Here is a 27,172-nt window from a genome sequence, read left to right as displayed (position 1 = left end):
GCCCCCAGTTCTGTAATTTAAAAAATTGCAATATTACCCCTATGGCAATGATCAAAGACCTGCAAAGAAGGGTTTGTGTTCAGCTAACCACGCAGAAGCCCCACAGGCTTTCTCTGACTCCTCTCGCCCTGCAGCCCCCTGCCAGTTTGCCTGCTGGTCGCTGCGCTCTGGAAGAAGCAGCACCATGCTTGCAAGCAACTGCAGGAACATTTTCTTCCTGGACTCTCTCCTTCATTGTCAGCCATTTACTTCCCTCCTCTCTTCGCTACTCGATTACTGTTCCCCCATGGCGGCTGTTGCCAAGACTTCCTGCCTGCTCGTTGCCAGCTCGTTTCTCAACCTGTAATCGTAACGGGGACAGAGAGCAGCAAAACGTGCCAGCTGCCCGCCTCTCTTGCCCAGCTGCCCTTGGTGGTGCAAGGTGAGCGGCGTTTGAACAGCAGCTGCCATTACTCCAGGGCCACGAGCCTCCGAGGAGGACCTGCAGAGCTACACACAGGCAGCAGCTACTGGCAGCCACAGAGAAGGGACCTCATTTATTTATTTTTTAATCCTAATTATTTGAATTGCTGCAAAAGAAACGCTCAAAAAACAATTGCTTGTGTGTGAAGTTAAAGAAAAGCTATGCACATCTTAAGGTACTGAAGTCAGTTATGTAGGAGAGTTGCCTTTGAAAGCAAAATCAAACTGAAGATGTCTCTCAGACATTTTTCTGTACACTGAAGCCTGCTTTAAGAGTGTCCCGAAACGTGTCTCATTTTAAAAAGTGAGATAAAAATGAAAGCTAGATGGGAGGTAAGTTGTTTTAATGGATTTTAATCAAGCTACAAGCTTTAGTATATACAGAACCTCCAGAAAATAATCCAGTCCCCATCGCCTGTGTCTTTCTGAGAAGTCACTGACTTTTTCAAGAAGCTTAATTTCACAGTGGTTGCCTGAAAAGGAGGAAAGAGTAACAAATTACTGAATGGTAAGTCAGTGAAGAAAACAAACTGGCAGAAGACAAAACCTTATGTACAGATGTCCCTAACTGTGTGACACAAATGCACTGAGGAAAACTTATCCCATTGCAAAAGAGACCAATAAAACTGTCCTTGCCAATGACTCACTGTGTACGGACACTGCAGAGGTCTTATAAAGATGTAAGATTAAAAGAAGTGCAATAGCAAAGCATATCATGAGCAATACTGAAAATTCCCTGACACAACTCTGATATATATATATATATATGTTAATGGATTTGAGTTGCACATCTAGCATTTCTACAGCAGGACATTTTACTTTTCTTCTTGGGCTACAAAAATACAGCAGGAGCTTTAGAACTAATATGCAAAGGCCTTGCATTAAAACCAGGGTAGATGGTGATGAGGTGCAGAGAAAGATGAAACTGTCAAATACGAGAAAGACTGAAGCCATGAGACCACAGTGTGCAGTCTGAATCCTGGGGGAATGAAAAGAAGTCATGGGGAGAAAAGAGACAGCGACTGCATCTAGGGTTTTCCTTGTATTTTTTGAAAATGTGGGAATTTGTGTTAACAGCAAAAACCTTGTGGCAACGTGATTTTTATTTCCCTCATTGTTTTTCCATGACTCCATCTCTTATCTAAGTAGCAAACACATGACTTGGTCACTCGCTGCAGAGACAGAAGCACACAAACCCATTTTTGTGTTTTGTAAAACATCCTGGGGGTGAGCTGAAACATGACTTACCAAACAAGCTTTTAACTTCAGATTCAGGAACATAGAACGGTGGGCCTGGAAAGGAAACGGTGAAGCTAATCAGAGAGGAGACAAACTTTTGTACTGCAACAGGAGAGCCAGAGCCAGCCGCAGCCCCTGTGAGCAGCACCACCTGCAGGAACCAGAAACACCACGTAGGAGAACTGGAGGCACCCTGGTGGACCCCCTGGCAGCTTCAGGTGCTGCTGCTGCTGCAGTACCTCCAGGCTGCAGCCAAGGCAGCCACGTTGTCAGAAGAGGGAAGGTCACAAACACACCATGGATACAACCACTCTCGCTGCCGTGTGTGAATCGGGCCAATAATCCCTTTATAGTGCAACGGCATAATTAAAGCTAAAAGCTGAATAGTGAGAGGGAGAGCAGTGAATTAGGCTATTGTGGCTAATGACAACAAGACCTTCTCCCTGAAGGGTAATTATGCTGAAGAGATCAAAAGCAGCAAGAAATCTATCTTTTGTGAATTTGTGATTAAAGTGATAACAATAATATAATAAAAACTAAACTTTGGCATGTAATAAAAGTTATAATAAGGAAAAACACTTCATGGCCGTACAGAATTTCACCTCTTCCAGGCATATGCAGACCATGTTTGCAGACCATGTTTGTTAAAAATGCTGAGGAAGATCCTACTATATATCTAATACATCTTTACACAATTCTTGTTAATGCAAAACCAAAACATGAACAGTGCAAAGTTCTCACCTTCGTGTTTGTTTGGATCATATAAAACAGTAACGAGGAGATAAGAAGAATTTTTCTCCATTAGGGAGATCATCAGACTGGCATAGCTAAAAGGAGATAGTGATACTTTATTATTTTGGAACTGCACAAGCATTGAAGCACAGCATTCAAAATATTCACCAAAGAAAGTAACATGTAGTCCTGCGTGGAGACAAGTCAAACTGACCCGCACAGAAACTCAGCAGAGATACACGAGCATGAAATTCATGAAACATCTCAAAGAAAGGTTTCGGGACACTTTGATAAAAAAGCATTTCTTATTTCCCATGTTCTTCTCAAAACCAACACCGTATTCATCCGTCACAGTCTAGAACGCAGTACAGAACACAGGACCAATTTATGAAATTATTTGAATTCAGAATGAAATTATTTGGATTCAAGTATCTGATTCAAAAATCCTGGGAGCAGGGTCAAACTACGTTTGGGTTTGCTGCAGGCAAGAATGAAAAATTGGAGTAAAGAGAAGTGAGGGGAAGATGAAGAGAGGGAAGAGACGCAGATGGGGTGAAAAGGAAATAATAACATTCAGATGAGACTTGCAGCTCTGCTGCTTCTGGGTTGCAACAAACCACATATTTTCCCACCAAGAGGCAGGGCCGCTTCCTGAAGGAAGCTCACAAATCTAGAGCACCACGCTCTGCAGCTGTGGCTGATGCTTAGGGCAGAAAAAAAAAAACACTTGTTTAGGTTACTCTGCTTAGTGAAAGAGGGCTTCTCGACAGGTGGCAGAAGGTAACAAAATTGTGTCACTGGATACATTAGAGGAAAGAGTAACTGCTAAGCGAATTTACTAACCGTGGTCTGTCGCATGGGTTCACAGCCACTAGAGCTCCTCTGTCCCAAACCCCATCAAACTTGCCAACAATTGCACTACAGAAAGATGAGGGAAAAAAGCTTAAAAATACTGATAAGGCACCTTCATCCTTACTCAGATACTTCTGAGCAGTCGGCAGCAGTCTCCAGCTGGCTGTGCAGACGCGATTTGTTGTTAGGATCCAGCCTTCTCACAACCCAGAACATTATGAGCTGGGTGGCAAGAAGCCCTCTGGTGTGGTCCTGCCATGGTAGATCGCACGGGGTGCTGGAATTGCTTGGCATTTCCCCATTGCCAGGGTGTGCTGAGACAAGGCAGGGGGAAGAAACACTTTTTAAACACTTTCGGGATACAAGTCTGGTGTTTTTGCAGTCACAACGTGCCGTGACCCCTGAGGCAGCACCGACATACATTTGGGACATCGTTAACTCATGGCTTCCTTCTAGGACCCACACATGATTTCAAACACAGGGTAAGGAAGGCACCTCACTGCTTTAGGATTGCTGAGCGCAGCACACCCAGTAATTTTAAACACCCCAATCCCCAGCCACGTGCTCAGGACAATTAGCCTCAGTTTGCAATTTGTTTAATCTTAGAAAAGTGAAGTTACTGTGGTACTTGCCTCAGTCTAACACTGTGACAGACATCATTTTTGCTCCTGAATATTCTGGCAGACGGCTTCACTGACTACCTAAAACCTGCAAGCAGCCCAGACTATTGGAAAATGCCTTTACTCATGGGTGTTAAGAGCAGTCAGGGTGACACTAGAGATGAGGATGTTTACAGGCAGGAAAAGCCTTGTTTCTGGTAATTATTAAACCAGGAAATTAGAGAGCAAAGTAATAATAAAGTAAATTGCATAATTTTAAAGGAAGTCTGAAATACGTTTACTTACTGAGGAAAAAAAAAAAGTCTGCAATACCTTTCTGCCTACTGGGAGAGTGTCTGAGTCCAATTGCATCACCTCTGTCTTCACTTCTCCCTGCCCTGCTGCTCGTTTCTTTGCAATGGCATCACTGAGTTTCTGGCGTCTAACCTAGAAGCTGAGCCTGTACTTCCCGCTCTGCTGCGATCAGACACGATAACGCTGCAGATTCCTGACTCCTCTCAAAGCTTGCCAAGGCCAAGCACCTAATTTAAATAAGCAGTCTCTTATAAGAAAGGAGGGTTTTAAAGAGACAGCTGAACAGGCAGTGGGGATGAGGGGGCAGGTGACAAACTTCATTTTCTGACACTTGCAGGCTGTTCTCTCTGCATAGACGAGTCTGCTGCAAGACCTCAGGAAAACGCCTACAGTTTTTTTGCACCTCTTTTTTCTTTCCACCTCCCATCTGGTCTAACTGGAACGGTGGCGGTGGCTCCATGCAGGCATTTCAGGTACTTTGCTCCCCATGGATTTCACCAGGGACTACAGCCATCACAGGCCGTGGGCAGCCCCACGCTGCAGCCTTTCCCTGGCGCCCAGATCCCAGGAGCTCCTGAACATCTGGGTGCTCCCTGCCTGCCTCTACATCCCATTTGCTTACGAGAAGAACCAAGCCAGGAGAAAATGGAAGAAAGGTACACGGCTTCCTTTCGTCCTGATTCCATCAGGATGAAGCTAAGCTATTAGGAAGCAGTCCTCTCAGATCTACCTTTCACTGTACCAGACTTCAGCCTCACTTTGTCTCCTGCTATAAGTTTATACGACATGCAGCATGAGAGATGACAGTCTAGATACTACTACGATTAATAGAAATTAGCATCTAAAACAGCAATTCACATATCCACAGAAATCCTACTTCTTTTTGGTAATAACGTTGTGAATTGCTATCCCTGCACACGTTTAGTAGTTTCGGTTAAAGCAATTTTTATTTATAGTCTGGTAGCTATAATTGTATTAGGACGTAAGATGATTGTGTAACATAACTGTTTAACACACCTCCCAGAGTCCCCACAAAAAGCAGTAATTCCTGTTACTCTTTAACCAGCAAGAGCCTTTGAAATGTCTCATTCTGACAAAGGTCACAAGTAGATCTGAGTTTTCCCCTAATGAATGCCAGGCGAGGAGATCAAAAGGATTTGTTTGCAGGCCAGCCTCGGCAAGAGAGAAATAAGTTTAATTTCCATAATTACTGGGTAATTAATCAAATGCTCTGTACATAGAAACTAGAACTGTGTGTGCATTTTTGTAGTCACAGGTATCTGCTGACTGCTGCAGGGAACGAGGTTTGTGCTTTTGTCAGAGCAGCACCCAGCACAGAACCACGCATCCAGAACACGTACCTGCCAGTTTGTTTTGCGAGTGACAGACCTATCTACTGGGCCCATTAACAGCAACTGAAGTTTTCACTAATTACCTATTTTTGGTTTACTTCGTAGTATCATTCCACCACATTATGATGGAAGTTAGAGATTTTACCATGCTACCTGCTACCGAACTTAGAACAAAAATTTTCAAAAACTGCAGATGAGAAGCTCGAGCAGTCCCTGGGCAGCTTGTCAGCTCGCAGCTAGAGGGGCTTACAGGACTCAACACAGCAAGAAGCTACATCACAGGGGAAAGGTGAGGAGGAAACCAGGCAGCATCTACAAAGTTGCTTTCATATACCACACATCCATTCCAAGGTGTTCATTTTTGCAAGACTCCTTATATCCACACTCTGAACCAAACGGCTGCAACAGCAGAAGTCTTCGCAGCACTCTATTCTCTAGAGGACTTTGGTCTCCAGTAATGAATACAAAGGGGACCATAAAGCAAGCACTGTGTTCTTGTGTCCTAAGCGACCTATTATTCCTGTACATGTTGACTCCCTGAAAAGCCCATCCACATAAAGATCAAGACTTGACCTCCTCCTCCTAATTGAACAGCCAGGGAACAAATTGTTACTGACAGTTGTTTGTATGAACACACATAACCTCACCAAAACCTTAAACTCTAGGGTAAATTGTGTCAGAGTAAGAAATACAAGAGGAAGGAACTACAGTAGAGGACACTGGGCATCTTCAGCTTCCTTCAAGATACATTTCAAAACCAGAAGTATCACTTTCTTGCATGCTCTCCAATCTCCAGCTACCCCAGCACTGATGTAGGTCTGGGGACATTTCAGGACAGACTTACACACGCCTATTGTGAACGTCTTCTGGGGACAAATAAACCAGATGCATTACTGTCCAAGGCAGAGTCTTCTATGCTAGAGGCCATGAGAGTCTCTGTACAACTCTGTGTAATCTCTGCAAAATTCCCCACCAGCTGACAGCTGAGCAGGAAGTCAGGTGCAAAGCCACCCCAAGATCTGAGAAGTGACTTTGAGGCCACAGAGAACAGTGGGCTGAAATATTTTTCTGGAGACAGTAGTGTGGACTGTACTGAAATATTTTGCATTTTCCATTGTGTCTTGTAACTGATAAAGGACGAATAAGAAATAAGGACATTTTAGCACTAAAATCCTTAAGAAGATATTAATAAGTTGAGCCATGTTTTTAAAGGCACATGCAGTCACTGATTGACAATATTTTAAAAGGGACATAAACTGGAGGGATGTTAAGTACTCTAAGCCCACTGAGAAAAGTATAAGTAAAGCATGGGGCACATAACCAATGGGTACAGCTTATTCATGAATACTTTAATCAAATAATTTGGGGAAAAAATATATTTAGTACTTAATTACGGGAAAAGCTGTCTAAGACAACACCTCTGGTATATTCTCTTCACTTTCACTAAGCTACTCTGAGTAAGGGATTGTGCTAGGATTTTGCCTTGTAGAATCAATCAATAATATTGAATGCAATTTGTTTTTACTGCAAAAGCAAACATGGTTTACTATAACTTTCAGATGACAGCTTAGACAAGCCCATTTAAAGATATTTAGTTGCCATCTTTACCTAATGGTCAACAGCAGGGGTAATTTTTGTTGGATATTGGCTATTCACATTTTTCACACAAGTTAATAAGAGTTTTCTGGAGAGGATCTGGTTCAAATAAAATAATTTGACAGTATGAACATATTTGATTATAGAAAATTGTGGAACACACTGTGGACTCCTACCTGGACAAATCATAAATACTGCAGCAGTACAGACAAATGTTTCCAGAGGTACTCTAGGATGAAAAGAAAGAGAAACGATATTCATCAGCAAACTACATCTTTAAATATACACTTAAGTGTCATGAAGATAATCATATATATTTTTTTTAAACCAAGGTACACCTCCTGATCCCTTCCATAGAGGTTCTGATCTATCAAGGCATGTGACTGTCCAATTTTGAAATATGCTATCCTCTAAACTTCATATTCAGGCCTTCCAAAGTTATGTGAAAAGAAAGACAAAGTAATAAGCTCAAAACAAGAACTTCTCAGTGCAAAACTACAACCCAGTGATTCTCTTCAGACCTCATTAGGAGAAATGAACAATTACCAGCAAGACAGTGGCATAAAAGCAGAAGGACTTGTTTGCTCGGTTATGCCTGCATTGCGTGGCTGACCACACCAGACCATTTGGCAACGCAGGAAACATACCTGCAACTTCTTTGCTCCCGCAATCCCTGGGACTGGCTCCTCACAATAAGGCAGGCCCTGGTCTGCAAAAAACTCCTTCAGCGGTTGCTCGCTGATGTCCACGCCGACGATGCTGTGTCCCAGGTCAGCCAGCCTGCACGCAGCAGAGAGGTCCCAGGTTTACTGAGGCCCACAGCTCAGGCCGTTACTGTATGTGCACCTCAATATGTATTTGCTAGAGAAATGCTTGCTCAAGCCTGGTTCTAGGATGCACTGGTGTGTCTCCTCTTTCTGGAGTTTTCACGTTATTGAACACCACCCCTGCACAATCAGAGTTTAAGGGGATGATGGGGTCTCACCAGATTTATTTATATCCCATTGCTTAATCATTACTTTCTATGAGCGCAGTGGAAAGGAAGACTGCCCTGGCAGTGGCGCTCAGTGTGACAAGGCAGCAGGGTGAGGGTCCTCACTGAGGCAGTGGCATGCCTCGGGGCCTGTGGTCAGCTTAGGAACCCATCACCATGACCAGTTGTTGTCACTGGGGCTAACTGGGGGGTGTAGATCAGTTGGGGTGGATTTGACTTGTGTCCTTTACCCCCAGGGAGCAGCACAGGCTTACACAGCCCCTAAAAATAAATTAAAACCCAGCCAACAACTATTGAAAGTAACATAAAGAAACGTAAAAAAAAAAAGTTGTATTTAGCCCAAATCACCTAAATTCCCAGGTGTGACATGCCGCATGGTCCCATGAGCACGTATTCTGGCACAACCAGGCTCACCAGGAGCCATTTAAGCCGGCATCGCCAAAAAATGAAGCAGCCATTAGGGCACGGCTTCTGCCACTCTGTCTGTCACAAATCCGGCATTCCCCAGGCTGAACTCAGGGCGGTCAGAGGGATGCTCAGGTTATTCCTCAGCCATCCCATTTACACCACTAAACCAAGTGCCAGCAAATGAAACAGAGCAAGCCTCCAGTCTGCCGCCAGCTGTTGTAGGGCTGGGAATTCCCCCTCTCCCTCCCTCCCTCCCTCCCTCCCCACATCACTGAGATTTTTGCTGTTGTAACCTGTGCCGTTTCATACCTTTTCATGTCTACTGCTTTACCACAAAGTGGGAAAAATATCCTCAGTCCACTCCTGCCACTTAAGAGCATGTCCAGGTATTTCTTCAGCAGCCTGCAGAAGAACAGACATTTTTCACTTTGCGTTGGCCCACCAAGAGCCAGGCGCTACAAGGTAACACGCAAACTCCACGATGGGATACACAGCCAGTTAGGAATGCTATTAGAAGTAAAAGCTAGAGCTATGAACATTCACCTTCCATTTTCTCGGAAAGTGAACTTCATTTCTGTTGAGCAAATTTGTCCTGGTTTCTGTTTGCTCGCCCTCTCGGGTAAACAAACCCAACTTACCCACTTCTAAGAGGGCCACGGCAGGCAGCTTAAACAGAACGATGATTAAGCCCCTGGATCAATCATCGATACACGCCTGAAGTGTAAGTTTTGTTGGTTACAAGACCTTATAATTGGGTTTTCTCCTGTAGGAGAATAATTGGGTTTTCTCCCAGGGCACAATAATTGCCCCAGTGCTGCTTTAGGCCCCGTTTTCATGACAGCAGCGCGGAGCCTTTGCAGCAGATAACTTATGGCTTTTAGCCAGGTCGCCTAAACTTTAAAACGTGATTTAAGGTGGAATATCACAGAATCACAGAATTTCTAGGTTGGAAGAGACCTCAAGATCATCGAGTCCAACCTCTGACCTAACGCTAGCAGTCCCCACTAAACCATATCCCTAAGCTCTACATCTAAACGTCTTTTGAAGACTCCCAGGGATGGTGACTCCACCACTTCCCTGGGCAGCCTGTTCCAATGCCTCACAACCCTTTCGGTAAAGAAGTTCTTCCTAACATCCAACCTAAAACATCCAACCTAAAACACAGTATCTCTAAATGCAATGATTTTTTTTCCTTTTTTTTTTTTTTTTTTGCTGCCATTTTTTAACAAGTGGATGTCACGGGGCTATTTTAACGTCCCGGCAGCGCCTGTTTCCCCACGTTTCCCTACGCAACCCCTGCAGCTTTCGGGGGTTTTGTTGGCCGGGCCCCTCTCCCCGTTGCCCGGGGCGGGGGGCGGCGGTGCCGTACGGGTGCCCGTGCTCCTTGTGGAAGGCGGCCGCCCCCGTTTCCCACTTGTGCAGCCAGTCCTGCGCCGTCAGCACCCTGTCCGCCTGGGCACGGCCGCCCTGCAGCTCGGCGGGCACGCCAGCAGCGCCGTCCATTTCCAGCGGCTGTGGGAGAAGGAGAGAAACCAGGGTCAGCCGGCACAACACACGAGCCCTGCTCTATTTTGCCAGAGCGCTGCGCTGCCTGCAGTGCCCCCCTCCCCAAAAGGGTCTCCAGCCCCATCCCTCCCGCTCCATCTCCCGGCTGGGGACCGGGGGCTGTGGCGGGGCCGGGCCGCACCGAGCCGTGCTGGCGCCTCCCTCTCGCTGTGCTGAGCGGAAGAGGAGGAGGAGGAGGAGGAGGAGAGGGAGGAGGAGGAGGAGGAGAGGGAGGAGGATGGACGCTGGGGACGGCCGCAGCGGTGAGTGAGTGCCCCCTCTCCCCCCTCGGGCGGCGGGGCAGGTGCAGCGCGCCCCCGCCTCACCTCCTCGCCCCCCTCCATCCCTCCCTCTCCCTCTCTCTTCCTCCCTCTTCCTCTCCCTCTCCTCTTCCCCTTCCCTCTCCCCTCAGCTGTAGCAGGAGGCGGCGCGGACACGCGTGGATGTGGGCTCCGGCCGCTGAGGTGAGCGCCTGGCAGGGGCCGGGGCCGGGGGCTGGGGTCGGGGCTGTGGCCGGCGCCCCGAGCTGTGTGGAGGTGTGCGCGGCCCCTCGCTCCCGTTCCCCTCTCTCTTCCTGTCTTTTATTTAATTTATTTCTCCTCTCTTTCCTTTTTATTATTATTATTTTTTCCTCCCCCCAAGCCAAACTTGCTGTCAACTCCCCGCGGGGCTTTCCCCTATAGGCCAGGCAGGGCGAAATGTTGCCGCGAGGGGCACGCCGTGTGTCCCCCTCTCCCCTGTCATGGGGCGCGTTTCCTTGTCCGGTAACACCATATTTATAGGGCACACAGCCAGTAAGACCACGTTTATAGGGTTCAGACCTAGCAAGACCACGTTTATAGGGCGCAGAGCCAGCAAGACCCCGCTCACAGGGCGCAGAGCCCCCGAGCTCCGTGAGGTGCGCGCTGTTTGCTCCCTCTCCAAGGAGCCGGGGGTTGTGGGGTGAGGCCGGTGGGGTCTCTGGAGGGGAATTGGGGACGAAGTGACACGCAGCTGGATAACAATGGCCTTCCTGCAGCTAGCCGGTCGCCTCCTGCCCACCTCCTCGTCCCCGGGCAGCACTGACAGCGCAGATATATTCGGGCTCCCTTACCGCCAGCCTCCGCCCTGCCAAACCCGAGGCCTGCCTGAGCCTTCAACATCCTCAGAGAACTTCTTAGTGAGCCATAACTGCCTTGTTTCTCTCATTTTTTTCCCCCTCCCACCGTCACATATGCAAGGAAACAGCACCGGTGTGCCTCCTGGGATCCTCACACCTCTCCTGCGACCACCTGCAGACCAGCCAGGGCCAGCGGGGAGGACAGAGCCTCTGCCCGAAGGGCAACAGTATTTAGGGAAGGTTAGTTAGTGTCCACCACCAGGAGGATACACGAAGGTGATACAAAGCCATACTGTTGTGCCCCGGACCCAGAGGGACAGCCCCAGAGGAGAACAGGCACCGTTTCCTGGGGCTTTACGCAGTGCTTTGGGGAAATGTCATGCAAATGCCAGCAGTTGGCTCTCCTGTCTCTCCTTCCATCCTCATCCACCCCTGTGCAGTGGGGGAAGCTGTGGTGGAACATTGTTGGCTTTGTGGGGGAGTAAACATTGCCTTTTTTTCCCCTCTAATCATATATATATATATACACACACATATATATATATTTAATAGGAAAAAAAATATTAATTTTTGTATTGGCTTGTCCAAACTCATTTCCCTTCTCACATATATTGTGTGAATCTTCCCTTCCCTTCTGCACCCAAATCAATTCCCTCTGTCTTGAGGGCAGAATAAAGCAGCGACTTACTTGATTTATGTCAGCTTCATTTGAAACTTCGTAAAGGTGCTCGTTCTCTCCTCCTGCTACCTTTACTTCTGGCAAAATTCGTGAATATAGCTACTGCTAGCACATCCCAGCTTGAACGAGGAGGATACGGCCTGGAACAACAGGGAGAATTGAGGAATTCCAGAAATATTAAAAAAATTAAAAAATAAAAATTGCAAACTAGTCCCTACTGCAACAAGATAACCTTCGTGACTCAGTGCTGTAGTACAAGGGTTTTATTTCCATTTCCTTTCTGTGTGGTGGAGTGCATTTAGATTTAATTCTTCCTCCAGGCTCTCCTTATTTTATTTTATCCCCTGCAAAAAGAACGCCTTTGATAATGCCATTTTAAATGTGCTTTCATATCTCTGGCATGCTTTCTCACACTACATGCTTTCCAGCTTGCATGATGAACTATGGTCTTCCTTTTCCCACCAATGTAGTTAAAGACAAGTATAGATCTATCTCGTGGTGTTAAACTTCTTTTTTTTTTCTCCCAAAGTATGTTTAATAACTAAGTTTGTGATATTCCAGTTGCCTAAAATTGCCATGCAAATGCAGCTGTTTAGGCTTTGCATTCTGATGCCTTTTTACAGGAGGGTGTGAGACAGGAGAGTCTAGGAAATGGTATTTCACTTGGCATTAAACATCTCTTGATCAGGCTGTTTGGAAAAGTGCTTTGCAGTGCAAATCTCTTGCCACCGATAAATCAGTAGTTAGTAGGAAGAGCATTGTGGAGACTGGTATTTCAAAGCTTGCATTATGGACTGATGTCTATTCACTTTGCCAACCCTAATTCCAGTCCAGATCTTGACGTAAAGCAAACACAAATCAGATTATTGAAATCCAGGGTATGCTGATCTGGAATAGCCTGTCAGGATGTACTCCAGGATCTAATCTTAACTCTGAATTTAGTTTAAAATAAGATTGTTGTTCCTTTCCTCATAGTGCCTCGTTCTCCTTTCTCCCCTGAATTGATAGCCGAGCTAAACAGATTTCTGTCTAGGTAACTCTGACTGAAGTAGCATTCTAAGAGTGGTGATTAGACAGCTCTGCAAGTTTAATCAATTTAATTTTAATTTTTCCTTAACTGTTGCTTTATTTATTTATTTATTTAATTTTCCCCCCAGGTCTAATAGTACAATGTCAACTGGAAGGGTACGAACAAAGAAAAAGACATGTTCTTCAGACCAGTCTCCAGACAACCTTCCTCTGAGGAGTTCTGGAAGACAGGTATTTATAACTATTTAAAAACACGTGGTTTGGTAGTTTTTATTTTATTTTATTTTATTTTATTTTATTTTATTTTATTTTATTTTATTTTATTTTATTTTATTTTATTTTATTTTATTTTATTTTATTTTATTTTATTTTATTTTATTTTAATTTTTTCCCTGTTTATATTTATAAAGAAAGAATGCTTTACTGTGGATCATCTCAGAGTATTTATCCAGGGAGAGGGAGAATTTGTTAACTCTGTGAAGAAATAGTCAACGCTCCTTATTTATGAAGAGTATTCAGAAAAGAGGAATGCTTGCTGTAACTAGTAAATTCTTGATGTGTTAAAAATACAATCAGAGTTTTCTGTGCAGCCAAACAAGGCTGTCTGCCAATTGAGACTGAGACCTAAAACAACACAATATGCAGTACCTTTGAGGCCTAGAAGAGGCATAGGGTATACAGCTTTGTATCTGGAGTCATCCCCCCCACGGCCCTAATATTTTATTTGATGTGCAGAGAAGATTGCCACTAATTAATATCAATAAGTGTATGAAGAAGAGATTTTTCTGAAGGAGAAATAGAAGGAACGCCTGAGGCCTTATTCATTAACATGTGATGGAGCTTAAACTATGATTTAAACTGGAATCTTTGCTTATAATTTCTTTAGTGGCATCAGTTAAGCTAGGGCAAGGCATTTTTAGCTTTAAATGATATTTCCATCCTTACTCTTTTTTTTTTTTTTTTTTTTGGTAGAAAAACTGACCTACTTTGACAGCTGTTTCATGCTGCAGCTACTTCACAATGGATTCAGAAAGTTTTGTCTGTATCATTTTAAACTTTCAATGCTATGCCACAACCTGCAAAGCTATCTGAACACCACTGTGTGTAAAACGCAACCGTGTCATTTCTGGTCAGATTTCAGCTATTCTTTATTAGGTGAAGAAGAAAGCGGCTGAGGCAGCAGACGATGACGACGACGCGTCAGAGAAGAAATATAGGAAGTGTGAAAAAGCTGGATGCACCGCAACATGTCCCGTTTGCTTTGCCAGTGCAGCTGAAAGGTTTGTTCCTTTTTAATTTGGTTTTTCATAGACTTCTCTAAAGTTGCAGTTGAAATTTGGAATTTTCACTGCATTCTGAAAAATCCCTTCATTTCTAAATGGAGAGAGAGAGAATTGAATGGTAGTAAGATGAGACTTAAGATGCCAGGGAAGTGTCACAGTTATCCTTTTGTGGATACGTTTCTTCTGCACAAGTTACTAAATCTGATACAGCGTGTCTTTAGCTTAGAATAAGATTACTGATGCTATTAAGGGTGTCTTCTGGAACACACCTTGCTTCTGTGAAACTGAGAGCATGCAAGGGTAGCCTGAGGAAGCTAAACGTGCTTTTGAGATGGAAAATGAAACCATCATGTACTGCAGAAACCGACAAATGCAGAAATTTCTTGGAATGTTTTTGCAGTCTGAAGTGAGAGTCTCAGCTTCGCATTTTAGGTCTTGGGAGACAATCGTGCTTATTTGAACTCTTTGTTCTCAAGTCGTTCATGACTTTTGGACAGTCCTTTTGCATTCTTACCCTGGAGATGCATCTTGTCAGTACTGTGCATTCAGTATCTGCAACGAGAAAGATATTAGATCTCAGTATGCAGTAGGCAGACTGTAATTACATGGCATCATCCCCTCCCTAGCTAATTGGGGCACACTTTCCTTGTTTTATTTATTCTTCAATGATGTAAAATAATTCAGACACCTGAGAAATCTGTGTTGGTGATTTGCTTTTTATTTAGGAAACAACAGATATCGCATAGTCATGTTTCTGAAGTGTTATTTTAATGTTGTGGTAGATATATATCTTTCCCCTAGAATATGTGTTTTCAGTATCATTTATTTGACATGAGATCATTTTATTTCTAGCTATTTCAGTTAGTAGCTTAGGCCACTGTTTTTTACCTCATGAGTTTGAATAATTTCATTGAGTTTAATGAGAGTTTTCTAAGTGAAGAGTGATCGCTTTGCGTAATTAATATAATCTTTGGTAATGGATATTTCTTTCCAAGAGTGTATCAGGAAGACATGCCCAGAATGTGTAACGGATTCCTCAGGGTTTCCTCTCGTTGGGTTAAAATTGCAGCCAACTTGGTCACGTTAAAAAATCAGGCAACATCTGTTTTGCGTTCAGATTTGCATGTATAGTTCTGTCAGCTGTTCTGGGGACTAGATGTTGTAATGACTTATGAATCGATCGATTACCCATACACGAAAAACGCTCATTGAAATGACTTCCTCTCACCCCTGCACTAAGATCAGAATGAAATAAAAAATAAAAAGGCAAAAGAAGGGTAAAGTTCCTACAGAGAAGGACACTTGGAAAATGCTTTGTGTGTTGCTGTAGATAGTGTAAAAGCAACTCTATTTCGTGTCCAGGAACCATCTGCTTAAAGGCTACTAAAGAAAGGCTCAGTGGACCATTGTTGGAGGGAAGTTGCTGGAAGCCAGACCAACTGTAAAACTGTGTATTGTGTATGCTTTGCCTCCTTTGCATCTGGTGCTGCTTAGTTTGGAAACTGGAAATGTCTGAGACAATTGAAATGATCTTCTCGTTATTGTTATTAGTGTGGCTGTAGTGCCTCGTGCAAATCAGCCTTCATGAATGGAACATAATGGCCTGGCTTGTCCTGAAGATATTGTTCACATTCTAGAATGTGCTATTGTCAAGAGATTTTTTTTTTTTTTTTTTCTGAAACGTTTCATAAAGCTATTTCTATGTCTCTTGTTTTACAGATGTGCTAAAAATGGTTATACATCGAGATGGTATCATCTTTCCTGTGGGGAACACTTCTGCAATGAATGCTTTGACCACTATTACCGAAGGTAGACTGGCCAATTAAGGTTGTGCCTTTTCAGTTCTTACTAAATTTTGACAGATGATACAAGTGCTGAAACCTAATATACATATGTATAATACTAAGTCTTGTCCTCTGTGCTTGCTTGATCGGAAGTTACACTTAGCTGTTGGTGGTAAAACTGCAGGTGTTGTATGGACTAATCATCTACATGAATATGTAGCAGGAACAAAACCAGTTATTTTGTGCAAGGTGTTTTGTAGGGACAGTTATTCTGAACCTTTCCTTCCTTTTAAAATGACAGCAGAGAATTTTAAAAGATGAGAAGAGCTTTAAGTACATCCATTTTCTCTTAGTTAGCAGATTCACTCTGCAATGTGAATTCAGCAGAACTTGTCTCTGTGTATGACCACAATCAGCAAGGCTTTCACGCTTGCAGTTCAGTGTCTGGAGTCTCAGAGAACACTTCAGGCTCCAAGCTCCTTTCCATTTGTGTGGGAGTCGAGTCCATCTCTACTGAGGCTCTCGGGTACTTGTGTGCTCAGCAGTACCTGTAGCTCTCTTCAGACTTCAGATTCCAGGAAGTCTGCTCATTATCAAGAGGACATAGCGGTCAGGATGCTCTTTATTGCTATCATAAAAGCCATGACTTCCTCTGCATTTAATAGGAAAATGCAGAGCTCTGCAACCTTATTTCTCTGTCCTTATATAAAATGTTTAATTTTAAAATAACCACTGTTGCCTAAAACGAAATAGATCATTCAGTTTTCCAACTGCTTGCTATTTTCTTTTCTCTTTCTTTTTAGCCATAAAGATGGTTATGAGAAATATACTGCCTGGAAAAGGATTTGGACAAGTAATGGTAAAAGCGAGCCCAGTCCAAAAGCCTTCATGGCTGATCAACAGCTTCCTTACTGGGTAAGACAGAGAGTGATTTATGTAAGAGGGTGTATTTCAGTGTGATGGTAGCCTGAGAAGGTATGCGGTTTTGTTCTGATGCCTAAGTGAGCTCCCCTTGCCCCTTCTTTTCTATCTTCTCCTGATTTCTTGCACTGAAAGACTTTCTGATATTGTATGATCAAGCAGTATGTCAGCTGAGTTTTCAGATGGGCTTTCTAGTATCAGAGGGCTTGGGAAAAGCTCAAGATAATTTCCCTGGTAAAGGGAGAAGAGGAGATACGGGAATAGAAGGAAGTTTTTTTTTTAAAAAAAAAAAAATTATTATTTTTGAAATAGTAAATGATCTGTTTTTGCAGCAACACCTGGAAAGCCCACTGAAGACAGTAGTGTAACTGGGTATTGAATCAATTTTGGAGTTAGGTTCTGTAGTGAAATAAAGTCTTACAGGAGATTGACCCAAGATTTATGTTTACATATACCAAACGTCTTACTGATGTCCTGAGCATTACAGGAGAATGAATTTAACAATTGTGTTTAACAATTTCCTCATGTCTACCTTCTTTCTGATCAGCTAGTTATGCTTCATTAACCTTATCTGTAATCAGTCAGTAACGAGTGAAAACATGTTTGTTTTTCGACTTGTAGGTGCAGTGCACGAAGCCAGAATGTGGTAAATGGCGTCAGCTGACAAAGGAAATCCAGCTGACACCACAGATAGCAAAAACATACAGATGTGGTATGAAACTAAACAATTCCACCAAGGTAGCATAGAAGACTTTTGCTCATTCTGAAACTAACAAGTACATTTTTCTTGTTTGCAGACATAAATTACTTCTTGTTTTGCTGCTTAATGTTTCTAATTTCGAAACAAGTGTCCGATGGCCTGGAGAGCCGCATGGCTTAAAAGCCTACAAGCTGTTTGGCTTTTTTTTGTTTCCTGAGTGAAAATATCAAGAAAGAAGCATCTGAAATACTTTCTGTCTGCAGTCAACTGTAAAATCACTCATTCTAAAGCTACTAAAAGACTATCAGCATGTATGAAATAGACATACACCAAAATATGTGTTCTGTTTTGTTTTGTTTGGCCATACTTTACTATTGAGGAAAACATTTGAAAAGCTCTATGAGCTTTTATTAATTTTTAGCAAGTTTGTCGTGCGGCTTTAAATGGAGAATATTCAGTTTTGGCCTGAAGGTAACTCCTGAAATTTGAGAGTCCTTACAGTGCCATAGAATTGTTATAGCTAAAAACATAACACGAAAACACTGACCATGTGAAAGGATTGGCATTTCATCTTGGAACTTTGTGATATTCTTAAAATAAATGAGAGAACTTTGTTTTTATAGTCTAGACTGGAAGATTTTCTCTCTGAAAAATGTGGAATCTTCCCAGAATTTCTCTCTAAATTCCCCCCTTTCCCTCCCCAATTTGTTTGTTTCAGTGTTCCACTCCATTTCATGGAATAAGACCTATATAACGTCTGGTCAGTAGAGACTATTTTATTTAACAAATGAGAAACATTTTCTAGGGTGTTTTGGTTTCATGGTGTGTTGTGTTTTTAACTATACATTTCTCTAGTATTTATTTTTACTAATACAAGCGCCTGTGCTACAGAAAGCTAACACTAATGAATTCTTTGGTTTGGTTTTTATGTTTAAGGAACTGTGCCACAGCCAAATTGCTTTGTTCTATATTGAATTTTTGTTGCACGGCCTAAGAATAGCTCTGACTCAATTGACTTTTCTTTCAGACGGAGGGCTCAGACCAGTGTTCCATGCCTGAGGACTTGGTGAGTAGTGGTTGTTCCTCCTCATTTATTCTAGAATATAAAACCAACCCTAAAGCATGGCATATGTCTTTTCTTTGTCCTTTGGCCAATTTTAGTAGCATTTATGCATTTTGCTCAGGAAACTGTCGAACACTATTTGCAACAGAGCCTCGGGCTTTCCACTTTCTCATCTTTTTCCTCTCTTCCCTCGCTACCAGTTAGATTTCAGGTGGTTCTTGGTGTCTTTGGGTTGTGATCAGTGGTTCAAAGTTTTCTCCTAATCCTCTCTTTTGATCAGGCAAAACAACAGCATTCAGTTGCCAGCTTTCAAACAAACAATCCCCACCCCCCAAATTTCCCTGTCTTCCAGGTGCTTTCTATCTTTAGTCAGACTAGTCTCCTCTTTTTGAAAGCTGCAAAAGAACACCAAACCATGTTTTCTCTCTCCTCTCGCCCACCACACAAAACCTGATGTGTGTTGGTGTTACAATGACTTTATGACCGTGTAACCCCGCATTTCAGATCGAGGATGATCTGATGTTCAATAAGCTGTCGTTGGCAAGTGTCTCTGAGGTACCTCTGGCTCAGGACACCTGTCCAAGATTATTGTTGACTCTTGGAGGAGCTTGGTGGTTTTGTTTTCTTAATGCATGTTTGCTTTGTAAACAAGGCTGAATCGTTAGCATTTGTTAGGGTTTTAGAAGGTCTCGGATGGGGATAGCAGAATCTAAATAAAATTGAACAGTTTAGACTTTTCTAAGTTCAGATTTCTGGATGCATAAGCGACTGTAAATGTTTTATTAAGGGCCTGATTAGGTTATCATCATGGTACGTCTCATCTGTTTGCTTTCCACATGGGCATGGAGTTTGTGAAGGTTCAGCTCTGTTTCTGAGGAAGATGTTCAGACTGCAGGTTTTCTGTGTCAGGCTGAGGAAGGGGAAAGAGGGAGAGAAAATGTCTTTTTGACTTGCCATTCTGAGATTGGTACTTCTAGTGCTTTTTGGTCTCAGTTTTGGAGGGAGGGGGGAATTGGTTCATTTTCCAACGTTTTCAAAGTACTGACGTGTTCTCTTCTCCCCTCTTTCCTTCACTTCTCCGCTTGGCCAGAGAGTGGCTGAAGTTTCAGACCATTGGTGGTACTCCATGCTCATACTCCCTCCTTTGCTGAAAGACAGTGTGGCAGCTCCCTTTCTAGCTGCATATTATCCAGACTGCGTGGGCATGAGTCCATCCTGTACCAGCACTAATCGTTTACCTGGTGAATCCAACCTTGTGAAGTTAGAGCACCTAAAGAGCGTGCCTAATTTGACTGGTAAGAGCCATCTGCAGGGCTCTGTTGCTTAAATAGGTGTGATGAATTTTGTCTTATAACCGAGTTTATAAGGCACACAGTGCTCCTGACTCAGAAACACCGGTTCTGTTCTCAGCACTAATACACCCTCTCTGTGTGACTGCCTCTGTACTTCTTTGTTGCAATTTATTTGTGTGTAAGATAAAGGTAACACATTTCTCATGGCGTTTATTTAAGGTGTAATCACAGATCTCGTAGGCTTTTGGATTAGTACCTGTTATTTTTTTAATACAAATGGGAAATTAGTATGTGGGTACTTAGCAATCATTTGCTTTCTTAAGGAAACAAAGATTTATAAAAACAAAATGTGATTCTGCTAGTTTTGATATTGGCGATCTTTGGGTTTTGGAGAAAAGGATTGGGTTTCTTAAGGCACTTGGATTCAGCTTAGGTTAACTTTTTTGCTAATAACATCTCTGTGAGACTGATAGCCTGGGTGTGCTGATCTGCAAAATAGGCCTGGCACGGAAAAAGGTAATGCAGAATTCCCATACTCATCCATATGATGCACTTCAATGCTAGCTCAGAGGGAGTGCTTTGAGGAAAGTTCAGTTTCTGTCTCATCCTAGCAGGCTTTGCTGTCCTTAGGTGCTGAAAATAAATCCACTCCTCTATTGAACAGTTGCTTATCTGCTTAACAAACAGAAAACCGACTTCATTACGCAGAGCCACCATTGCCGCACATGGAGGAGGATTACTTGTAGTTACTCTTCACCCTGGGTGGTGTTGGGAGCTGAAGATGAAAGTGGTTCAGGGGTACAGTGGTGCTAGACCTTGGACTTGAATTCAGATCCTGTTCCATGTTGGACCTGTCACGGCATCTGAGGGCACACAGTGTTTCTCTCTAGCAAAACTTAAGCTCTGACAGGTCCAAGACACATCAGGTACCAGGACAATAATTAGCACCACACAGCCTGGAGGGTAAGAGGGGAGAGTGATACGAATGAAATCATTCCAAAAGTGGCTAGAGGTTGGGATGCTTCGCTGCTTGTAAAGGGAAAAGGATAAAAAGATACAATGGAATATGACATTTTTTTTTCTTTCTTTTTTCTCCATGTGTCTTTACTCAGTTGCAGGAATGAACAAATATTTCCAGCCTTTTTACCAGCCCAATGAATGTGGGAAAGCACTTTGTGTGAGGCCGGATGTCATGGAACTGGATGAGCTCTATGAGTTCCCAGAATATTCACGAGACCCGACCATGTATTTGGCCTTGAGAAACCTGATTTTGGCTCTGTGGTACACAAACTGCAAGGTAAGACATGCTAGAAGTTAATTTGTTTGCTTACAAATAATGGCTACTGCTATGGGATGTGGAGATTTTGAGGGGAAGAGAGCAAAGGGATTAGACTCTCTTCTTAGATATATCCTGTACACCAGAAAACCTGTTCCTGTCCTTTTGGAAAATATTTCTAAGACTTTTTTTTCCTTTTTTATTATTTATGTATTTTTTTAATTTATTTTCCCCTCCAGTTTTAATGCCTAGCTTATTTTGCAGCACATATAAAAATGTTATAAGCATTAAAACTTTCAAGTCTGCCCGGCTATTAGCTTTTAAAGGGACGCTTGGATATTTCTAAACAATGTTTTGGAGGTGTTGAGGTGTTTTTGGAGGTTTTGGAGATTTTTTTTTTGTATGAACATTTGACAAGGGCATGATTGTCTTTTCATTTATGTTAACACTACAATGCTACTTCAGTCGCGTTGCCTCTGTCATATTCAATATAAACGAACTCAAAAGCCAGCTAGAATTTCACATACTGAAGCTTTCAGATACTGATATCCTGATTAATATGAAGCTTTAGGATACTGATCTATTTTTTTATTTTGAATTCTATTTCAGTGTGGATTTTACTAGAATGCCACTGACCATTGCCACCAGGTAGATTCATTTTGCAGTCTGTGATGGATTTCAAGGCCACTGCTGTATTCATAGAGCATACTGTGGAGTTTGCAAGAGTTTCTTTTAGACTCATGCTTTTATTCTGTGTCAGTCTAGCTTTCTATCTCCAGGAAGGTTGGAAGAGATAAATTGTTACCTTCATCTGTACAGCTGGCTAGCAAGAAACTTCCACAAAACTTGCTTTGAAAATGCTCTATGAGTCATGATTAACCTTAACATCTGGTCTACAGTTTAAATACACTGCAAATGTGAAAATACTGAATATATTTGACTATCAACATTTCCTTTTTTGCGTGTCTTTTGTTTTTTTTTACAGGAGGCTCTCACCCCTCAAAAATGTATCCATCATATCATTGTACGGGGGCTTGTGCGTATTCGCTGTGTACAGGAAATGGAGAGGATACTTTATTTTATGACGAGGAAAGGACTAATTAATACAGGGATTTTATCAGTCAGTCCTGACCAGTATCTTCTTCCTAAAGAATACCACAATGTAAGTAGCTGTAAAAATCCCTGTGTTATTAATGCTATAAAACTACATGGTGCGTGGTTTTTTTTTTTTTTTTTCTTTTTTCTCATTATTTGTCATTTAATTCATAACTGCATCTAAAAGCAAACATATTGCTTGTTTTTCACGTGATCCTTCCACATCTGCCTTCAGTGCTTATGGAAATTACAGACACTGGAGTCTGCCAGCACAGTTTGTATTCACCCAGACATCTGTGAAGTCCAGTCCCGTGGATTTTCGCTTTTTAGATGGATGGGAACTGTGGGAACCACATTCAGTATGCCTCGGTTCTTCTTGTGGCTTAATGCTGTAGCACACCACAGCTTCCATATTATATTCCATAGAATATAACACGAATTTCCTTCTCTGGTTGCAAGAGCTATGATTAAAGGGTACATCCTTACGAGTAGCAATCTGTATGACAGCACACAGAAACTTGTAGAATGAACGTGTTCTGTAATGGATTACCTCCTAGAAATAGTAAGTTGATTTACATATGGAAAGCATATTTCTGTGTGGTCACAATTTATAAAATAGTTTTTATTGGTCAACCCAATTTGTGATTAAAATTGTTACAAAGTGTGTTAGTTGCCTGATAACTTCAGCTGTTCCAGTTAAAAGAAATCAAGACATCTGAATTTAAAGTGCCTAAAAACTTTAACTTTTTTTCAAAGCTACAATTGGCCTTTTCTGTATATTAAATGCAGTATCATTTCTAAATGATTACATTAGAGGACAAGACCACTTAAATTCTGAAATCTGTGGGTATTTAAAATTTAGCAAGAATTGTGTGCAATGATCACTTCTATTTTAGCTCTGACTATTTATATTTATTTAAGTATTTTACTATTTTTTAGAAATCTGTCATTATTGTTGGGGCTGGTGCAGCAGGATTAGCAGCAGCTCGACAACTGCACAACTTTGGAATTAAGGTAAGAAAGTTGAGAGTACATTACTTGAAAAAATCAGACTTCTGCTTTGAAAATGTTTGAAAATATAATAGCATAACAATATTCTTGTTATAAACACCTAAGTATAGGGCATTCTAATTAATTTGTGAAATCTGGGGTTTTACTGAGTAAAACTGCTGTTTAAGACAGCATTTACTTTTATCTAAAATCCAGTAAAGCAAGTACTGAATATTTTGCACAGACTTGAGTTGGGAGGATAGGGAAGACAGGGATATTCATGTCCAAATAATATAACTGTTGATGATGGATGTTTAAAAGAGAGGACATTTTCTCTCCTTTGTGCAATTTAATGTACCTATTTTTTTTTTTTTAATTTAAAAATGTGCATCTCCCTTTTCCCTCCTATTTATCATTAGCAGTGTGATCCCACAATATTTACATGTTGACATAATTTAACACGTTAGAGTGTTCTTATGAAAATCTGTGGGGCTCTTTGCACATGAAATGTTTGCAGGACTGATGTTTAAGGAACTGAATGAGCACGTTACTTTCCTTATTTTTTTTTTTTTAAGTGAAACCCTAGATCCTATTGCACCACTATCTCATTCATTGGTTATTGAAGAGCAAATTGCAGTGCAGCCTTATTGCCCATTGAGTCCTGTGGAAAGCCCTCCTGCAGTAAAATATGTAGTTATCAACTGGCAGGACATTTTTTTAAATATATGAAATATATTGATTGTAATTATTTTTTACATTGTCTTTATTTTTTCCTCTTGCTGTCTGCTGTTCTGGAGAGATTGATTTTTTTTTTTTTTTTTAAGACTTATCTAAAGACAAAAATATAATACAAGTAAATAATAATAAACATATTCAGTCAGATAAAATATCCATTCAGTCCAGTATCCTGTGTCTGACTATGATAAGTGGTGGATGCTGAAGAAAGTATGTGTAAATGACAGAAATATGACAATAAAGTATTCTCGGAATACCACAGGAATAAACTTTTCCAAAAGGTTTATAGAGGTCCTAAGGTGGACACTGTAGTCAGATAATTGTATTTAAAAGTCTCTAGCAAACCTTGAACTCCAATTTTTAGATTTTCCAAATATGTCTTTACCTTTTTAAAAAAAGTTTTTTTTGTTGTTTTTTTTAAACTACGGTTGCTTTTTAAAGTATCAGTTATTTTATGTGTGTATATATATCCTAAAGAATAACCTTTACATTAAAATTTAAATGCATAAATTAGCTATATCAAGAAACAAAAATAGTGTTAAGATTGTTAGTGTTGATGGATTTTAGTTTGATTGTCCAGTTTTGCTTTGTTTTCCGCCTTGCTCTGCAGTTGAGCAGATATGTTTATTATAATCATGCCTCACAATTTCCTAAACTGCATTCTGTCACAGGTCATTGTCTTAGAAGCTAAGGACAGAATTGGTGGCCGAGTGTGGGATGATAAGACATTCACGGGAGTCACCGTTGGAAGAGGCGCCCAAATTGTCAACGGATGTGTCAACAACCCCATGGCACTAATGTGTGAGCAAGTGGGTTCCCTACCGTGGCCATGCATTATCGTTAGTGCAAAAGTGTTGTTAAAAGCCAGGTGTGGGTGGGTGGGTAAGGGTGGGAGTCCTTTTTCATGACATGATTAAAATGCTCTTCTGCATTTCAAGTAAACTCCACGTTGCTATCCTATCTTTGGTAACAGCTGGGGACAGACAAGGGCTGTGGAACGATCTCAGGCACCTTATGTAAAGCTAGCTAGGGTGGCTTCAGCTTCAGAACCAGAAGTAACCACATTTTTGCCCTTGTCTGGAGATAAAAATGTAAAAAGGCTCCTGGTAGTCCGCTGATTCTAGTACAGGCAAATCCTCGGAGCTGAGAAGGGCTTTACTGTGGGAGGCTGTTGCTGTGCTGCTGTAATACCTGTGTCCATGATAGACTTGCCTCGGCTTGGCCTCTGTATTTCTAGTTTGATTCTGCACAAATAACACTTAATAAGTTTACTAGCTACTGCTGCAGAAGCAATGCAGCTTGATTGTTTGAGTAGAAAGCAGGATTTCCCCAAGTGGAGCTTGAATCTGGAGTTTGTTCAGGAAGACATGCACATCCAGCCCGTGTTGTTCTAACAGTGTAGTGCTCTACGGTGTCATGAAGAACAAAAATGTATTTTTTGGTTCTAAGTCACATTTTAGTTATGAGGTGAGGAGCGATGACTTCTGAATACATGTTGGGTGCCCATTCCCATGTGGTCTTTGATGTCATTTTTGATCCAAAGTCCAGCTCTATCTTGATCTGCATTGGTGAGCAACAGCCTTGGAGATATGTGAGGGTATGCAAAAAAACCCTGGGGTGCAGTTCAAGTTAACAAGGCCCTAGGAAGAAATTAGAGCTATTCTAGTGATATTTTCTCCAGACCGACTGTGGAACATACAGTCTGTTCTCTGACTTAGGTCTGTTGGGTGTTTGATACAAGCTGGACAAGCAGAGCAAGATACTAGGTTTAATTCAAAATCGTTTCCTTCTTTGCTTGTTTGCTAACAAAATGGGCATTATCTGATGAGATGCATCCTATTGATTCCTGAATCGTAGGGAACTGTTGGGGGATAAGTTACCAGAAAACTGTGGAAAAGAACTGATTTCAATGGCAAAAAGAAGATAAGGCAAGGTAAAAACGAAGGAAACTGGTTCATTGTGACTGAGAACAGACCCAACAACTCTGTTCTAGCCCCTGACTTGATAGGGAAGTTGGAGACTAGGTTTCAGAGAATCCACGATATAGAAAAGGATGGAGGAGTGGGGAGACATGGTTTGTTGACAATTAAGGGATAGAAGGGCTGTTGGTATTTCAGTGCTAGGAGGATGAGAGTCTGAGTTAATCTGACTAATTATTTAAAGTCATGGATGCTTTTTGAGTGACATCGCTTAAATCTGAGGGATTCACCTTTCTTTAAATAACTTTGAGCAGGCTAGGCACTGTAGTTTTTCCATATTTAAAAAGCAATAAAATGTCTTTTTCTTAAGCTTGGCATTAAAATGCACAAACTAGGGGAGAAATGTGACTTGATCCAGGAAGGTGGAAGGATAACAGATCCCACTATTGATAAACGTATGGACTTTCATTTCAATGCCATCCTAGATGTTGTCTCTGAGTGGAGAAAAGATAAAACCCAACATCAAGATGTTCCTCTTGGTGGTAAGTGGGAGATGTATTTAAAAGTGAAGATGTTGGCTGTGCTCATAACCATCAGAATTCAGAGTTTTGTATTAAATTGTCTTTTACATTGGCCCTTTTTAAAAGTGTGTGGCTGCACATCTGACCTTAAATACAGCAGTGATAATGTGACTCTCAGGAGGACGAAGGGAAATTGACTGACTACCATATACACAGAGACTAAAATGTCACGTGTAACTTTTAAGGAGGCCTAATTTGAAGGCTTTTAGAATTCTGTATTACTTTTAATGTAATATCTTGTTTTCAAGATGTAGGTTTTTTTTTTTTTTTTTTTTTTTTTTTTTTTTTTTATACAGAAAACTAATGGCAATAGCAGTTCAAAAGACTTGTTTCTTACCAAAGCAGGATATAGCTAGCCATTAGTTTTATTCATCATGACTAATCTGTCTAAAAAAGAGCCTGATCAAAGCTTTTTACTGCCAAGAATGTCCCCATCTCTGTTGGTAATGCCTCCCACTTACAGCATGCAAGTATATTCATCAACAAATAAAACTTGCTTGGAAATGATTGCATCCCAAATCTTTTCACTGTGGGCTCAGTAAGGCAGAATTAATAATTCCCGTGGTCTTCAGTGAACTCTGGATCAAATTTCTCATCTCCTTAACTTAAAAAAAATTATTTATTTGCAAGGA

The 27,172-nt window shown here is 41.7% G+C and overlaps 2 protein-coding genes across 6 annotated transcripts in view; one reads left to right on the top strand and one right to left on the bottom strand.

Moving 5' to 3' along the window:
* Window positions 1–800: 800 nt before the first annotated feature.
* Window positions 801–10,327, bottom strand: TPMT (thiopurine S-methyltransferase). Of its 4 annotated transcripts, XM_084507451.1 has the most exons (9): window positions 10,237–10,327; window positions 9,919–10,061; window positions 8,859–8,951; window positions 7,795–7,927; window positions 7,324–7,376; window positions 3,277–3,351; window positions 2,443–2,528; window positions 1,711–1,755; window positions 801–935 (listed from the first exon to the last, which is right to left on the bottom strand). In XM_084507451.1, the coding sequence occupies exons 2-9, from the start codon at window positions 10,050–10,052 to the stop codon at window positions 820–822; spliced, it is 735 nt and encodes a 244-aa protein (XP_084363577.1). In that variant the 5' UTR covers window positions 10,053–10,061; window positions 10,237–10,327; the 3' UTR covers window positions 801–819. The 4 variants fall into 4 exon arrangements, with proteins under 4 accessions (XP_084363577.1, XP_084363578.1, XP_084363580.1 ...); XM_084507452.1 differs by lacking the exon at window positions 10,237–10,327 and having other exon boundaries at window positions 9,964–10,229; XM_084507454.1 differs by lacking the exons at window positions 9,919–10,061; window positions 10,237–10,327 and adding an exon at window positions 9,093–9,912.
* The window catches only part of KDM1B (lysine demethylase 1B), a 28,639-nt gene continuing 11,750 nt past the window's right edge, over window positions 10,284–27,172 (top strand). The window contains exons 1-14 of one of the 2 annotated variants that reach the window (XM_084507447.1): window positions 10,284–10,357; window positions 10,507–10,558; window positions 13,030–13,132; window positions 14,057–14,181; window positions 15,904–15,993; window positions 16,772–16,883; window positions 17,511–17,627; window positions 18,617–18,655; window positions 19,743–19,947; window positions 21,057–21,241; window positions 22,206–22,382; window positions 23,255–23,329; window positions 24,712–24,849; window positions 26,330–26,501. In XM_084507447.1, the coding sequence (XP_084363573.1) occupies window positions 10,333–10,357; window positions 10,507–10,558; window positions 13,030–13,132; window positions 14,057–14,181; window positions 15,904–15,993; window positions 16,772–16,883; window positions 17,511–17,627; window positions 18,617–18,655; window positions 19,743–19,947; window positions 21,057–21,241; window positions 22,206–22,382; window positions 23,255–23,329; window positions 24,712–24,849; window positions 26,330–26,501 (1,615 nt within the window). In that variant the 5' untranslated portion in view covers window positions 10,284–10,332. The remainder of the gene's footprint in view (window positions 10,358–10,506; window positions 10,559–13,029; window positions 13,133–14,056; window positions 14,182–15,903; window positions 15,994–16,771; window positions 16,884–17,510; window positions 17,628–18,616; window positions 18,656–19,742; window positions 19,948–21,056; window positions 21,242–22,205; window positions 22,383–23,254; window positions 23,330–24,711; window positions 24,850–26,329; window positions 26,502–27,172) is intronic. The other variant, XM_084507448.1, reaches the window with a different exon arrangement.

This window comes from Aythya ferina (assembly GCF_964211825.1).
Source record: "Aythya ferina genome assembly, chromosome: 2".
NCBI classification, from domain to species: Eukaryota; Metazoa; Chordata; class Aves; order Anseriformes; family Anatidae; genus Aythya; species Aythya ferina.
This window is presented reverse-complemented; position numbering and strand designations above follow the sequence as displayed.